The sequence below is a fragment of the Melospiza georgiana genome, chromosome 6 (assembly GCF_028018845.1).
Source record: "Melospiza georgiana isolate bMelGeo1 chromosome 6, bMelGeo1.pri, whole genome shotgun sequence".
In the NCBI taxonomy this organism is placed as follows: Eukaryota; Metazoa; Chordata; class Aves; order Passeriformes; family Passerellidae; genus Melospiza; species Melospiza georgiana.
This window is the reverse complement of record NC_080435.1, coordinates 37,466,991-37,482,597: the sequence shown is the minus strand read 5'-3', so window position 1 is coordinate 37,482,597 and position 15,607 is coordinate 37,466,991. Positions and strand designations below refer to the sequence as shown.

Here is a 15,607-nt window from a genome sequence, read left to right as displayed (position 1 = left end):
TATTCACACTATGCTTGCTTTATGGCAGCTTTCTCATATGGGCTCTTGAAATAACCCAGACTTCACAACCCATAGTCTCCTCAACATTTTAAAGACTATTTATCCATTTGTCTATATCTTCCCTATTCCCTACAATGTATGTGTGCAAGTTCTGGCTGAAGTAGAGTTAATTTTCTTCACAGTGACAACATGATATACTCTGCAACTACATATATATGATAGCTGAGCATCAGAGAATTATGCTACAAAAAAGGCCCAAGCACATATACATACCTTCACACACTCCACCATATAATAATTGCTACCATCACTATCTCTGGCAGGTGCTGGCTTTGAAAAAAAGAAGTACACAGTCCTCACCGCTAGCCAAATTTTCAAAACTATGTACAGCTTAAATAATGACAAACTGATTTCAATTTGTTTTAAGAGTAAGGCTGAATCTTTAGACTACAGTCCTATTAAGTCCTGGGATAGCTAATAAAATAACATTGATCCTTCTTCTGTTTAATGTATGGTTTTCAACATGAATTTACAGGGGATAAAGCTTGTCCAAGCATCAAAGTGCAAGGCTCCACCTCCTTTTGCTGATAATGGCTCAGCATTGGAAGTTTTATTTAATTTGCTTTCTGCTAACTTCCCTGTATTCTTCCTTCCTAATTATATCCATCCAAATGAAACTTTGTTTCATTTTAATTTTCTTTCAACACCTACCTTGACTAAAACAGAGGCTGAAGTGGTGCTAAAATAAGCAGGAAGGAAGAGTTTGAGGAATTACAATTTGATGACAATAAGAGCATTTTAGGGACTCATTAGAATTAAGCCATTGCAGGAAAAATTTCATCTTTCTGGGAACACAGCTTCATCCTTATCAAATACATCAACAGAACCTTTAGGATTCACAAACACTTAGCAGCACTGAGGCTCTGCTTTATAGCCATAATATACCAAAGATGCAAAAAATATTCTGGATACTCTTGAAAACTATGATAAGGAAGAAATACAAGAGTCCTGCCTCTTAAGATCTGACTAGCCCACAAAAACATAGGTTAAAATGTCATGTCAGGGTAAGAAATTCTATTAAGGGTGTTCATCAACCTGAGATCCATGCCTTGAAAATAGAGCAGACTTCTAGGTTATTTTCAAGGGGACTGTTTACACAAAAGAGAATTGCTGGTATCTATAATCTATGCTGTGTAGGCAACGCTTGCTTCCAGTAGTGATATAACTTTATCTACTGACAGGACAAAGATACAATGAGAATATTACATAATAAAATATGCACTTGAATTTTATCTGTAGTCCCATTTTTATTTGATTTTTTAAAAAAGAGAAGCAGACTTGTGTGCAGAATATTGATTTTTTTCCTTCTCTGCCAATAGTTCAAGTAGGTAACATACATGGAATAAGATAGTGAATCCAAGACCAGAGAAAACAACACTTGCTATCTTTTAAAATTAAAAGTTTTACTGATTACTCCCTAAACAGGAAACTCCTTCCATTTGTATCGCTTCTATGACTATAGCAGATAGTAAATTGGCAGTCAGCACAGTGACTTCTCCTTTCACAGAGCCTTTGGCAGAATAATTGCCATAACACATTCCAAGACATACAGCAGGTTTGTATCTGCACCCTTCTAATTGTTTCTTTGCCATCAAAGGATAGCAAAGATGTTAGGATACCCTAAGACAGAAAAGAGAATGGAACTTTGCTAGAAATGCTAGAGGACTTGCCATATGGAGTGTATGGGATGGCGGTAATGGTATTTGAAATCCCTGCTGAAAAAGCAATTCAAATCAGAGAGCAAGTTCTGCTTGCCTTGCCTTTTTTTAAATAATCTTTTTATTTCTAAGGTTCTTAGCTACCTACTTGATACTTATTTCAACAGCTTTTCAGACACATTACTGTTTGAGCGCAGGCTTTAGGCAACTCTCAAAAAATATCGTATCTTTACTGTGCTTAGCCTAAAGGTTAATCATAAGTCAGTCCCACAACAAATACAGCAGGATCATGAGTTTTGAGGTAGGTTATTTAATCTGAACCAAATATCATCACACAGAGTCAAGATACACAGAGTAAAGGAACAAAGTAAATGGAACCAGACGAAAGAGTAGGCAGCTTCTCAAGTGAAGTGAAAACCACAGAGAAAAAGCCCAGTACCATGGATGGCACTGGAGAGCTTACTTACCTGGACTGTAATTATACCTCCAGAGAAAAGAGAGATCTTTAAAAACTCAAACTAAAAAAAAATACTCTCTTCTATCTCACCTACAGGCAAGCCACATTCAAAAGAAGTGTTAACAGAGGTGAAAGACTTTTTACATGAAGATAACTGTGACAGGGAAAAAAGAGACAAAACCCAGATAAGTGATAGACCATCCTGAAGTGTAAATAGACCTACAGTACTTATGTTAACAAAGAAGTCACTTCTCAGCCACAACAAAATTTTGGGCAATTTCAAGACATATAAACTAGAGATATATTTAGCAGAAAGAGTTATGCATATGTTTATAAAGATCAAATGTTCCATTACTGTTTGCAATTCACTTTCACTATGCATGAAATATAATTTCCTTCTGTATTTCTTCTTGTTCTTTCAATAGCTTAAGATCATCACTTTCCTTCTTTTCTATTAACCAATGATTCTGTTATAGCATATGCTCTATATTTTCATTCATATACTAATTTGATACACATACATCAATATATAGGTAATGTAAGTAATACAGCATCCTAAACTGTTCACTTTGTTTGGTATTATAAGGCACATTTCCCCCAAATTCTGCTAAAGGAGAATAGTATGTGTTGCAGAAAACCACCTTGCTCATGAGATATGCATAACCAGAGGAACACCAAGCACTCACCACTCACTATTTCACTACTACTGCCTGTTATCTACCAGTCTGACACTATTCAATAAACCTGTGTTACAAAGAGGGAGATTACATGCAGTTAAGTACATACAAAAAGCATTATGTATATATTTAACAAATATATTTAAAAGAGTAAGGATTCCAGAAATTTTTTTAAGTTCCAAGTGTAAGACAAGCATTGAAACACTCATAACAGGCACTCATATTTATGAGGTAACAAGTCCCCATTACAGAATTTGGAAACTAAGCAATTCAAATGCTTTACTGCAGTATCAGAAGCACGATAAATTCTGGAAAACAGATTTTTTCATATGGAAAAAAAGAAAACACATCCAAAATTATTCACAGAGTGAATGCACAGTCTTGATGCTATCAAACAATTAAAAAACCCCTCCACAATCTAACAGTAAACACAAATATGAAATACCACCAGTGCTTTTAGGGAAAAAGAATGGGAACATCTATGTTTTCTATCAGGCTGAATTAACTATGTTAAGAACTTTGTATTTTAGCAGGTTGTCTGAATGCACAGGAACTATGTACACTTACATTATACTACAAATCTAGATTAGGGAGCTAATTTAAATCGCTTCTATGCAGCTAATGAGATAAGCTATTTCTTAAGAATATGATTTTAGACAGTTAAATACCAGCAGAAGTATTTTATTCTTGGAAGCAACTTTATCCTGTTAAAGGGAGGTAATAGCTAAGACCAACCAGAACAAATAAAAAAATTTTTGAAGATCACAAGCAACAGATCACAAAACTATTTCTAATCTAAAATAGAACAACAGTGTCTTTAAAAGGATCATCACATGCTGCAGTTCTCTCTTGTTTAGGTGTCCAAAGTCATTAAACTACTGGTCCTGCAGTTAACCATGCTTGAGAATGGCTAGTTACTGCAGAAGGGAGATTACAGTTTTTACAAACAAAATAGCACATCTCAGTCGGGAATGTGCATTCTTTTCCTTTCGGGACATCAGACAGACCTGCTCATTTTCCCTGTGATCTGTGAGCTTCTCTTCAAAGGAAGAGATGCAAACTTTTCCAGCTCAGATTTAAGACTAACCTGGTAATCATGCAGAAGCAAAATGCATGTGGGCAGGAGAAATTTAGCCATAAAGCCTTCCTCCTTCACAGCTAAGGTTTCACTGCCAGGGAAATCAGTGATGCCCTGAGCATTAATGGACTTGTCTCGTTCCCACAGCATGCTTGGCCAGCATGTAACTGCACTGGTTGCTAGGGAGCAGCGAGCTCATTACACAGCATCCCCAGCACCCTGCCCAAGGATGCTGGCACACGCTCCCCAGCTGGGACACTCGGACTGGGGAACAGCACTGCAGTGCCTGCCAGCCTCCACTCTCCCAGGGCAGAGCATGCCAGTACAGCAGGTGCTAACTTTAACTCTGCCTTCAAGGTTTTACATTCTGCTTTCCTGAGCCAGCCAGCGCAACACAGCACACAGAGAGGTCAGAATGGTCTGCACAGCTATTGGCATGGATACCCCTTACTTTTAAAGGTCAATTCTGGACAAAGATGTTCTTCCTGAAGTTTTGGCAGACATATGATTTCCGTCACCAGAGCAGTAAGTGCCACTATTCTAAAATTGGTGCTAAAGGAGAATTCAGTAAAAATGCAAAAAGGCTGAAAAAATTATTCTTTTCACTTGTTAAAGAAGCACAGTATTTGGAAGCATTTAAATAAGATAAACAGAAACCCTGTGATCTCCAGGCTGTACACAGTAGATTCCTAGAATGGACATCAGCTGTGAACAATCTGGGTCACTTCAAAGTCTAAACATGCAACCTTAATGCATTTTTTCACCTATTTGTCTCATTAGCACTCCACAGATCTCTTCAAAATAAAAGAAAAAAGATCTGCCACAGAATAAAGAAGTCATCCCACTTCTACATGCCAGAAGATTTATTAACTAACAATCTATCTGCATTACACAGAGATTGTAGCTAATGATTTTCCTGTACCTGTCACTTCAAATGCCATCCAAGAATTCTTAGTGCTGGTGAATTAACAAGCACATAAGGGAATACAGCTGTAGACATGCATAGATATCTATACATTCAAATCCTTAGGCAACTTCAAAATGCCTTTTTAACAACTGCATAAAGAAACATAAAAAGGAATGAAATGGAAGGCAAATTGGGGTAATTCACTCATCAAAGGCATAGAACAACAGCTCTGTTTGAGGGGGATAGGTAAACATAGAAGTATCAACTTTTCCCCTTACCTGAATTTAAGAAGACCAAGACACAAAATGCTCACTAATAACATATAAAATAACGTCATGGACACTCATGTATCAGTAAAATGCATTTCAAAATAAGTGATTACTTTGAAGCAGAAATACATAACTAAGCCTTACCTGTCTCAACAATTTTTCAACAGCTGACATTACCATGAGCCCTCTCCACACAACTGGGGCAGTCTCTTCTATCAAGAAACCCATAGACATGCTGCAACAACAAACCAGAAACTTGAGCTTTACAGCACAATACCAAGTACATCTGAAAAGAAGCTTGATTTAAATAAAAACATATGCTCACCATGCGATTCCATAGTTCTTAAGGGGCCTCATTAGATTTTCTAAAACAAAAGCAAACAAGGGGTTTTTTTTGGAGGGGAGATGGTTTTAGGGTATTTTGGTTTTTTTTTAAAGAAATAAGCTTACACTTTTCTTTATCTTTTAAGAGCAATTTTCCCTCTCTATTTAAATAGTTATTTTTCCCCCTCATCCCTTCATTAAATGTATGGATTTATCTATTCTGCCCAAGAATCTGACTCCACTTTTTGTTAGGTTGTTACATTTTACTAATACCGTTCATCTTTTGTCAGAATAACAATGTATTTGCCCATAAAATAATGTCACTTTGTGCTGCCAAAATCAATCTATTTTTATGAAATATCTGTGTTGAAAGGCATAGATTCCCTACCAGGAATCACTAAAAGCTGAGTCATTTATATTGGAACAAAACCAAAGTCATACAACATGGTGAGATTTCAATTCTTATTTTTTAATCTATCCTATTCACTAATCTCATGAATCAGAATGATATTCCCACTAACATACCAGAGATTTGGGGAATTTGTCTCCTTCTGTTAAATCTGCCACAGAAACCCCAGAGTAGAGATACCAAATAAAACCATCCCTAAACTATACATTGTCAACAGCTCCAGGTAATTAGTCCCAGATTTCTTCAGGCTGATATAAATCTGCAGGACTTCTAAAGTTTCTGTAGGAACAAAAGATTCTTATTTGAATGTTGCAGATGTATTGTCCTTGTCATACATCTTATTCCTATGCCTCCTGTGTCAAGAATAAAAAGCAGGGAGGGAATACTGTAATTGTTCTGCCGGCAAAGGGGTGTGCAAGCAGAAAGCAAACAAAACAATTAAAAAGAAGGCATTCAAAACAAAATATCACAAAAGCCAAAACTCTTCCTTGTGGTTTCTACCATCTAAATCCACACCTTATCTCAAAATGGCACACACACTCACAAAAAAGGACAAATAGCATTTCATTTGGTCTAGCTGATATCTCGGAAGAGCATGCACAGGCAGGGACTAGCAGAAAATAGGAAGAATACTTTAAACAACAGAAAATATACTATAATGCAGATTTTGACAGAAATCCTTGATGCACCCAAAGTAAAATACATAAAGAGAGTAAAATAAAAACTAAGTGAGTAAAATAAACAATGTGAGTAAAATAAAAACAGAGCATTCAAAGCTGAACTCCAAATTCAGACAAAATAACAGCCAGGAGCACACAAATTCAATAGCTAAACTCTACAGATGAAAGCTTTCAAGCAATCAAGTAAGTGAGCATTCAAGCCATGTAATTTTGTAGAAATATGGTGGAGAATAAATTGGATGTTTTGGTTTACAAATCAAAAAGAACAAAACAGGAAGATAAACAAATCACTTGTATGACTGTTGCATTCAGGAATGAGTTGGGAGCTATTGCTGAAAAAGAGACTGGCTTGGACTGACACACTGCACCAGTGCATACAGCTCTTCTTGACTTGTGCAGCTCTTCAATGTTGACTCAGGACTTGCTTTGGTGGCACTATAGTGTCTAACCACATTTCTAGCAATCACAGGCTTACTTCACCCCCTGCAGTAAGACAGTTTAGTTATGAAGAGAGTGATGACATTGGAACATCAGCCTAGAGCCACATCTAGGCACTGTTTTGGTGGCTTGGTAAACAAGATGTACACCCCCACAAGTTAAAATAGAAGTGTTAAAGGTATTGAGAGAAATTACTACACATTTACCTAAGAGAGTGGTTAAAAAAGATGTAGTAGGAAAAATGTACTTGCAACAGTGTATATCACTGCAGACTCAAGGTTTCCTTCATTTCTTACCATGAAATAGGGAAAATTTTAAGACAAAACAAAACAAGAAGGGGAGGCCAAGCTTTGACTGCCGATTATGAGGCTCAGGAACTGGTAAGATGAATGGAAAAGATGCATTATTCTGGGAAGTTCACCACAATACTAAGCCACTCCTCAGTTCAGTCCAACTGCTCTACACTATGTGAGTCAAACATACAGAGACATCTCAACATCCACTACCTGCATGGACAATTTCTTCTGCACAGAGATCAGGTACACAGGCTGAGCTCACACACCTTCCAACATCTCTCTCTCCTTCACAAAACAGGAGAGTTGCTGTGAGTAGATAAACATTGACCTACAGAGCAGCAAAAGGGGCTTTTGCTTTTAAGAATATAAGCATGGTTTATTTCTCAACAGCAGAGTTTCCTGTTATTAAAACTGCATCTTATTTTCTTTGGTTAACAACAAGGATTATACAATGCTCTGAGCAGCAAGATTTAATCAAATTTATACAATGCAGAGGAACAATTCACAACTTGCTGTATATTCTGGCTATAATGTTCTGCATATTTTCAAAGTAGTACAAAATACTGCAGAGCTCCCCACTGTTTGCCTACTGCTAAAAATCATTCTTAAGACTAATCTCAAATCTAAAGTGCTTCAGTGGGCATTGGTAATCACCCTTGTCTCATCAAAAGCAACAGGCCTTCCTCCTTTTTCACTGTGGGTCTCATGAAGATTTCCTAAAACATAACATGTAAAGAAGATTTAGCTTAATGAGATCTCAGTAACATCTCTAATTCCCATTGCTTTTAGAGTATGCTTTTCTGTTATCAGAAGCCTACCATACAGCTCCAAAAATTTAACACAAAACAAAACAGATCTCCTAAACTCACAACACACAGCAATACCATACCACCTACGCCAAGAGATAAATAAGATTGCCTAGTTTGCAATTTTCCATAGGCTTGATGGCCCTAAGTAAAAGACTGCTGTGTTTTCTCTGAACATACAAAATCAGATCTGTAAGATCAACGTAGCACCAATGACATGTCAGTAAATGCCTTTTCTGATAGAATACAAGTAAGGCACTAGAAGAGGCAGATGTGCAAATTCATGAAAGCATTATAGCAGATTGCTGATTAAAATAGTTCTGGGACTGGTCTGAAGATTGAATTGTTACTCACATGGGGAAGAGTAGCATTGATGTAATGAAGATGGATGTTCATTACATCAATGAAGATGCATTTTGTAATTATTTTTTACTAAGCTTTTTCTCCCCAAACAAATCCAGCCTTGAAAACAGATTATCCTAACAAGATAACTGAGTTACTCCACGTTTTCTCTCAGAAGACTGACATAGCTTGACTGGCAACAATGGCCAGGGTCACAGGGTCAGTAGAACACAGAAGGTGTGTACAGCACTACATTACATATATATACCTGTATGTATGTGGTTTTGGTTGGAGTACAGTGACATTTCTTCACAGTAGCTTGCATGGTGATACGTTTTGGATTTGTGATGAAAACAGTGTCAAAAACTGCTCTGCTTCTCGTGCCACCCCACCAGCAAGCAGGCTGGGAGCACACAAGAAACTGGGAGGGGACACAGCCTGAACATATGACCACAACTGACCAAAGGGATATCCCACACCATATGGCCTCATGCTCAGCATATAAACTGGGGAGACAAAAAAAGAAATGGGAGTACATTCCACTTTATGGTGTCTGTCCTCCCAAATAACAGTCACACGTGATGGAGCCCAGGGCTAAGCCACAAGGAGCCATTCCAACTCATGGCTTAGTTTTTGGAAGCGGTTTGTTGAGCAATAGCACAAGCAGAAGCTTACATTCATTCCTACCCCATCAGGTAAGTAAAGAGTGTTATTCCACAAGACTGAGATGTTGTGCTACACCTCCTTAGAAGGCATAATACTGCTTACAAAAAGCAAAGGCAGGTTATTACATATAAATGTAGTGGATCATGCAATACCCTAGCAAATGTATTTTGAGCTCACTGGCCTAGCAAGCACAAATGCAGAAAAGCTGCTCTGAGTTTTCAAGAATCTGAACTAAGAAGAAAATTGGGGTTTTTGGGAGATAGACAGAAGGAAGACCTTGGACAGGAAGAGCAAAAAAAATGATTGGGCTTTACTTGTGTAAACATAGATGTCTCCTGCCACTCTGGATGCCTTAGGGAGCTGGGATTTGTACATGGCTAGCAGCTTTGACAGAGGGTGTAGGGAGAGACATACCTTCTGAAGGGACAGCCAGAAGCCTGACACCACACTCCAAGCATCTTTAAAGTAGCAGTGGGTTCCTAAGCAAAGGCAAGTGAAATCCACCCACAGAATGATAAAGAGGAAAGAAATGCCACAGAGGGGAGAGGAATGAATAGCAACAGGGCCCCAAGGTACCTTGAAATAAAACAGTGACACCAATCTATGAAAGAGGGTAAAGGATGCTGTCACCAAAAGGTTAGTCAAAGTCATAAATTTTAATTCCTTGCTTTAACTGTAATCATTGTTTTAACTGCTTATGCCAGAAGCCTAGAATATTCTATGGCAAGTGACAGACTAATTGAGACTTCAGGCTTGATTTCACACTGTGTTGTAAGTTTATTTCCAGGATTGCCCCAGAAATACAACAATTTGTATTTTAAGCTTGAAGAGCTCCACACAAGGAAGGCTGTGATTGCCCATTACCTCCTGCACTAATAGTGTTATCTAACCACAGAGACATCCCAAATACTTAACCAAAGCAAACTAGTAATGAGACTTAAAGAGCATAATTCCATGCTCACCATTCAATTTCAAGAAATATGTGCATAATGAAATGCAACTTTTCCCAGGAGATTTGATTCTCGTATTTAGAGGGTCTACCAGTCCCATTACCTGAGAAGGCATTACAGTTTTTTCCCTCCCAACAGACTGCAGAGGAAACAAGGCTCTGTAAAAGCTTTTTCATTAACAGAACAGTTTTGCAGATATGACTTCAGCAGTCCTATCTAAAAGCAAAAGAACTAATTGCGTGCTGGAAGACTGTACTTCAAAAGCAAATCTGGCACAAATAAAGAGCACAGTGATTTAGAAACACCTTTGTTACATTTTAAGGCAGCACTGACTTGTTAGGTTGAAAACATAGGGCTAGTTTTAAGCATCATGCCATTACTTTTCATCACAAATGTCTTCCTTACAATTGCTAAAATAACCCACATTTTTAAATGCCCTCAGATCCCCAAGGAGACAAAAATTCTATTTATAGTGGATCAAAAGATTTATTAGACTAATTTAGGCGGGTCCTTTTAGTTCATTATATCCACAAGGAATGAAATAGACTAACCCAACGTTCAGTTTAACAGGACAGACATCTGTCCTGACACACAAAAACCTCTGGGAAAGCTCATGTCATTTGAAGCAATGACTTGCTGTTGTGACAGGGGGGCTGCCCTGGTCAGTCACATAACAGGGTGCCAGACAGCAGAGCAGAACAAGGAGCAGCAGGAACCCCAGGGGCAGAGATGCATCAGCTTTAATTTAAGACCCAACTTCAAAAAAACATTCCAGTTAACTAGGGATTTCATTGCTTCCAAAGCAAAACTAGACAGCTGAAGGTAATTGTGTCAATTCAGCCTTTTTAGGTTCAATACTGTAAAATACTATAATCAAGACCCCTGCCCTGCCCCTCCCCCCCAAAAAAGGAAATTTAGGTGAAAAAACATGGGAGGAAAAAATAATGTTCAAACAATTATGTGTAATTGTGCTGTTGGCTAAGATAGAGTTATTCTTTTTCTTAGTAGCTGGTATGGGGCTGTGTTTTGGATTTCTGATAAAAACAGTGTTAATAACAGAGGAATGCTTCTGTACTGCTAAGCAGTGCTTACACAGTCCGTGTCTTTCCTGCTTGTCAGCCCACCCCACCAGCAAAGCAGGCTGGGGGTGCACAAGGAACTGGGAGGGGACACAACCACAACAGCTGATGTCAAGTTACAAAAGGGATATCCCACACCATATGGCACCACACTCAATATATAAATGATTATGACCATCAGCTAAAGCAAATGGAAAGAGATGCTAGCTTTTCAACTCTTTTTGTCACTTTTGGCCTCTGGGGTCTACAGGGAAAGGATTAAACCACTTTTTCTCCTGTTTTTGTTCTATTCTGCTTCATTTCTTTGTTACGAAAACCCACTACATTGTACTGCAGAGAAGGAAAGACAGACTACAGCAAGAAGCCCACAAAAGGAAAAAAAAGCACAAAAGTGAAATTGCAAGGTAAAAATATTGAGAAAATTCAGAATTGGTTGCATTCCTTCAATTTTTCTTCTAGAGAAATGGAAACATTTATTCCTCTGAAATAAGCAAAAAGGTAAATACATTCAGTCTACAAAAGCATGATTTATTTCTTTTGTTTATGCATGCATAATGAAAAGAGTATCTATCATGTTCCTATAACAAACCATTTTGCAATTTAATTCCAGTTTTTATACGAGTTGAACCAAAAAAACCACATTTGTATCTCTAAGAGTAAACTTTATAATATACTAAGTATCTGCTAGCCACACTTCAAATAATTTGGAATTACTGCACCACAGGATTAAAAACATAAAGAGTAATGCGAATCTGCCTTCAAGTACTTCAAATGTATTATTTCAGGTCACAGTGTTTCAGTAATTTATACTGGAATGGCATTTGGTAAAACTTCATTTGCCATTTATCCAAAAAGACTGGTCTCAGTAAGAAGCTTTAATTACTACACTAAATTTCTCATCTTATGCTTTTTGTAATTGTATGAATTTATTTATAATGAAGAATAAATTTTTAATAAATTAATTCCCTAGAGGTTTTTTTCCTTTTAAACAGCAGCTAACAGCTGTATGCCTATAAATAATTACTTGCAGAATTGTGTATCTGCCATCTCCTTTCCCTTCCAAGGTCTTTGATTTTCTCCACAAGTGAGCTGAACAATAGCTGGACTAATCCACCTTGAGGTTTACTGTTACAGGTTTGAGGGCAATAGCCAAGGTCCAGAATAGAATATTAAACATTCAAGTAGTCTTCTCATTTTCAACTACTTGATCACATTTGGAAAAGCCTCCAAAATACAAACCACAACAAATTACAACACTTTCGTTAATTATTTTGTCACACTGTATACATTGGGACTATTGTACTTCCACCATCCAGATAAAATGGGCTAAGACATCATCAAAAGTAAAACAAGGGGTTTCAGTTCAGGCTACTTTCAAAACAGAATCAATAAAACATATCATTAGACTACAGACAACCTAAAAACCACTTGCTCACCAATCAAGAGCTGGTATCAGCCACAAATACTTTTTTTTAAAGAATCAAATGTAGGGTTTTTTAAAAATTTATCATGAGGCTGTTCCACTGATAAAGCATGACAAATACAACTTCAAGACTTCAAGTTTTACTTGAAGGATTTAACTTTAACTTTGAAAAGTTAAATCCTTAGCAAACATCAATAAATTTCTTCATAATCATTATCATTTATTTATCATCACTAAATTTCTTCAAAATACATAATATTTTGTCTATGTCACTAGTCCACTCCCAATTTTCTATTTATGACTCTCAAATGAATGCGCCACAATCCCTTAATACTATTCCAGCAGACATCTTTAAACAGTCAAAACTATTTTAAATGTTCACATTCCGTTATGAGAGTCTGCTATCACAGTCTTAAGATATGCAAATGTACCCCAGAGAAAAAATTCAGGTGTCCATTTCTATAGTTCCTGCAATTTTATTCGATTCAATGGGGCAGCCACAAACACTGTTAGCTTTCTCTAAGAAATTACATTCTATTCTAAATTATGAAAATACATGTCTACTACTGATCTTTTGAATATACTACTTTATTAAGAGATTAAAGACACTGAAGATATCATAAAATGGCAATAAAGTTTTGAAATACTAAAAGTAGAGTCACCTGTCAAAGATTTACTCACCAAAACCTTCGTAATCAAACTAAATAAAGAAACTTTATCTATCTGGCAAAATGGCAAATGTTTTTGGCAATATAATAGTTTTTACCCTCTGACATCTAGTTTAAATGGCAGATTTAAAAGGAAAAAAATGAAATCATGCGATTCAATAAGCCAGAAAACTGCTTTTAACTAAATTACTTAGGGAAAGAATAAAAGTAATACTTTTGTAACTTATGCTATTAGCATTGCCTTGCATATATATATTGTAGCTGATGGTAATATTAATTCCATAGTTAGATAATCCTCCATTAGCTAATTAAATTCAGTGTTGAACTTATTAACCAACATTTCCCTGACCATTTAAAGTATTTTGAATGACGGCCTATTAAATGTTAGCAGACTTTTCAATGTACTACAGTTTGCAAAATTAAATTAATATAGTATCTTCCATTTATACAGACTCCTCACTAAGAACTCTCAATTCATTTTGAAAGCTTAAATTACAGCATGACCATAATAACTTCTATTCAGAAGTAATAACTCCTGCATGGACTTATTTTGTATGGTACTGGGCATCCTTAATCCCTTTTCATGTGAGAGAGGAAACAGAAATCAAAGATTGCAGAAGTGCTCTCCCAGGATTACTCTACAGATTCATTTTCAAATCCATGCCTCACACTGAAGAAAGCATTAAGATTTAAACTTTTTTTTTGACTGCTATGTTATGAAAAATGTCTTTAACTGACTTACTGTTATGTAGACATAGTTTATGCATTTCTGTAACACAGAACTGCCTGGGCTCTCTCAGTTGGTATGCAGTATTTCCTCAGAGTTTGTTTTACTCTTGAAAATATAGTAACAAACCAGATGATAACACTAAACCTTATTATAGAAAAATACAAGAGTCACACATGTTTTTATATCAATATATTTATATACACCTCTATATGTACCATATATATACACACACACCTATGATTGATCACTTCTTTGCAAGCTTATCCCATCTGTCACTCATTAAAGGAATCCTTGATTAAACTTTAATTAAAGTTTCCTATGTCATTCCTACTTTGCAAATAAACCATATTTTACAGTACTTCTCTTGCTGTTACTCATCAGTTTCATCAACTCAATAGTTAAAAATACACAGAGTAGTGAACAATATCCCTGAAATACAAATTCTATCTTGTTATTCATACCAAACTACTGTCTTTCTCAGCAGACTTGTGTCATCTGTCAAGCTTTTGAAACATACAAATTCATTTTTCTGTCTGTTGTAAAAAGGGTATGTTCTTTAAATTCTGATATTTACTTGTGCATTACACACAGAAGTAGAAAGAATGTATTTCAGTGATCAAAATGTTAGTGCTTACAAGACAACAGCAGAAGTTTTGGTTCAGGGAAATCTTCCAATTTTTTTCTGTTACATTGAATTCTGCACTTCTAACAATGCTTGAAGCATGTTAAGACAAAGCTTACAGTGAATTCTATTCAGCTGTTTACCAGAAAAATCCAGTCACTGAAACAAAACTGACCTGCTCAATATTTGAGTGAATGCAGTCTTAAGTTCTAGCATTCCTAGCAAGTTGATTTGTACAACCATAAGAAACAGACTGGGCAATTTGTGGCTCAAGACAAGGACTTAAATTAGGTATGGACTGATAAAATACATAGCAAAATGACCAAGGAATTATAAATTATCTAATCCATTTTTCAGATAGTGAGGAAAAATTGGGGAGACAAAAGTCAACGTCACATCATGAAAAGAGAGATCTGAACACCACAACATAGTCCCTTTTGTGTTCATACTGCACAATGCACTTCAAATACAAAATTCATAGCAAAAAAATCTGTTATGGGAAAACACAGCCTGTATGACATTCATCCTCAGTGGAGTTCAAAGTACCAGTGAATGCAAGAATACTTCCATTTGTATCAGGAATTCAAATCCTACTGATGATACATGAAAAGGCTCAGCTATTTGTTTATTTATCACTCAGCAGTCTTTTGACTTCAAAAGATATAACAAAAATCCAATAAATAAAACTAAGTACTCTCCTCCTCTCTTAGGAATTTATCTAAATAAAACCTACATTTGTAAGCCCTGTTCTTAAATGTAGGAAGTACTCCATTTGATGGTTGTCTGTACAAGCACATGCAGTGGTATCAGTACACGGAAATACATTACTTTTTCTTTATCCAGTGTACATGGCATAATCATAAGGAGATAGAATTTTAATTATAAAAGAAATCCTAAGTTTGCCACATTAAGTCTTCAGAGGCTGCAAGCCTCTGCAGCCCTCTGCATTAAGTCTGCAGATACTGCAAGCTTAATAACAAACCTTTAAAGATACTGGCACTGCTTCATTCTGCATCCTTTATAGCATGTGAGAACATATAGATCAACAACCATAATAATCATATACAC

At 36.5% G+C, this 15,607-nt stretch overlaps 1 protein-coding gene across 4 annotated transcripts in view; it reads right to left on the bottom strand.

The window, feature by feature from the left end:
• Positions 1-15,607, bottom strand: part of NUBPL (NUBP iron-sulfur cluster assembly factor, mitochondrial) — a 76,581-nt gene that overhangs the window by 45,435 nt on the left and 15,539 nt on the right. For 2 of the 4 annotated variants that reach the window (XM_058026344.1, XM_058026345.1), the window contains 2 exons: positions 5,432-5,471; positions 5,251-5,341 (listed from right to left, as the gene is read on the bottom strand). The exons of 1 other annotated variant lie outside the window; for it this stretch is intronic. In XM_058026344.1, the coding sequence (XP_057882327.1) occupies positions 5,251-5,341; positions 5,432-5,471 (131 nt within the window). The remainder of the gene's footprint in view (positions 1-5,250; positions 5,342-5,431; positions 5,472-15,607) is intronic. One more of the 4 variants, XM_058026346.1, reaches the window with a different exon arrangement.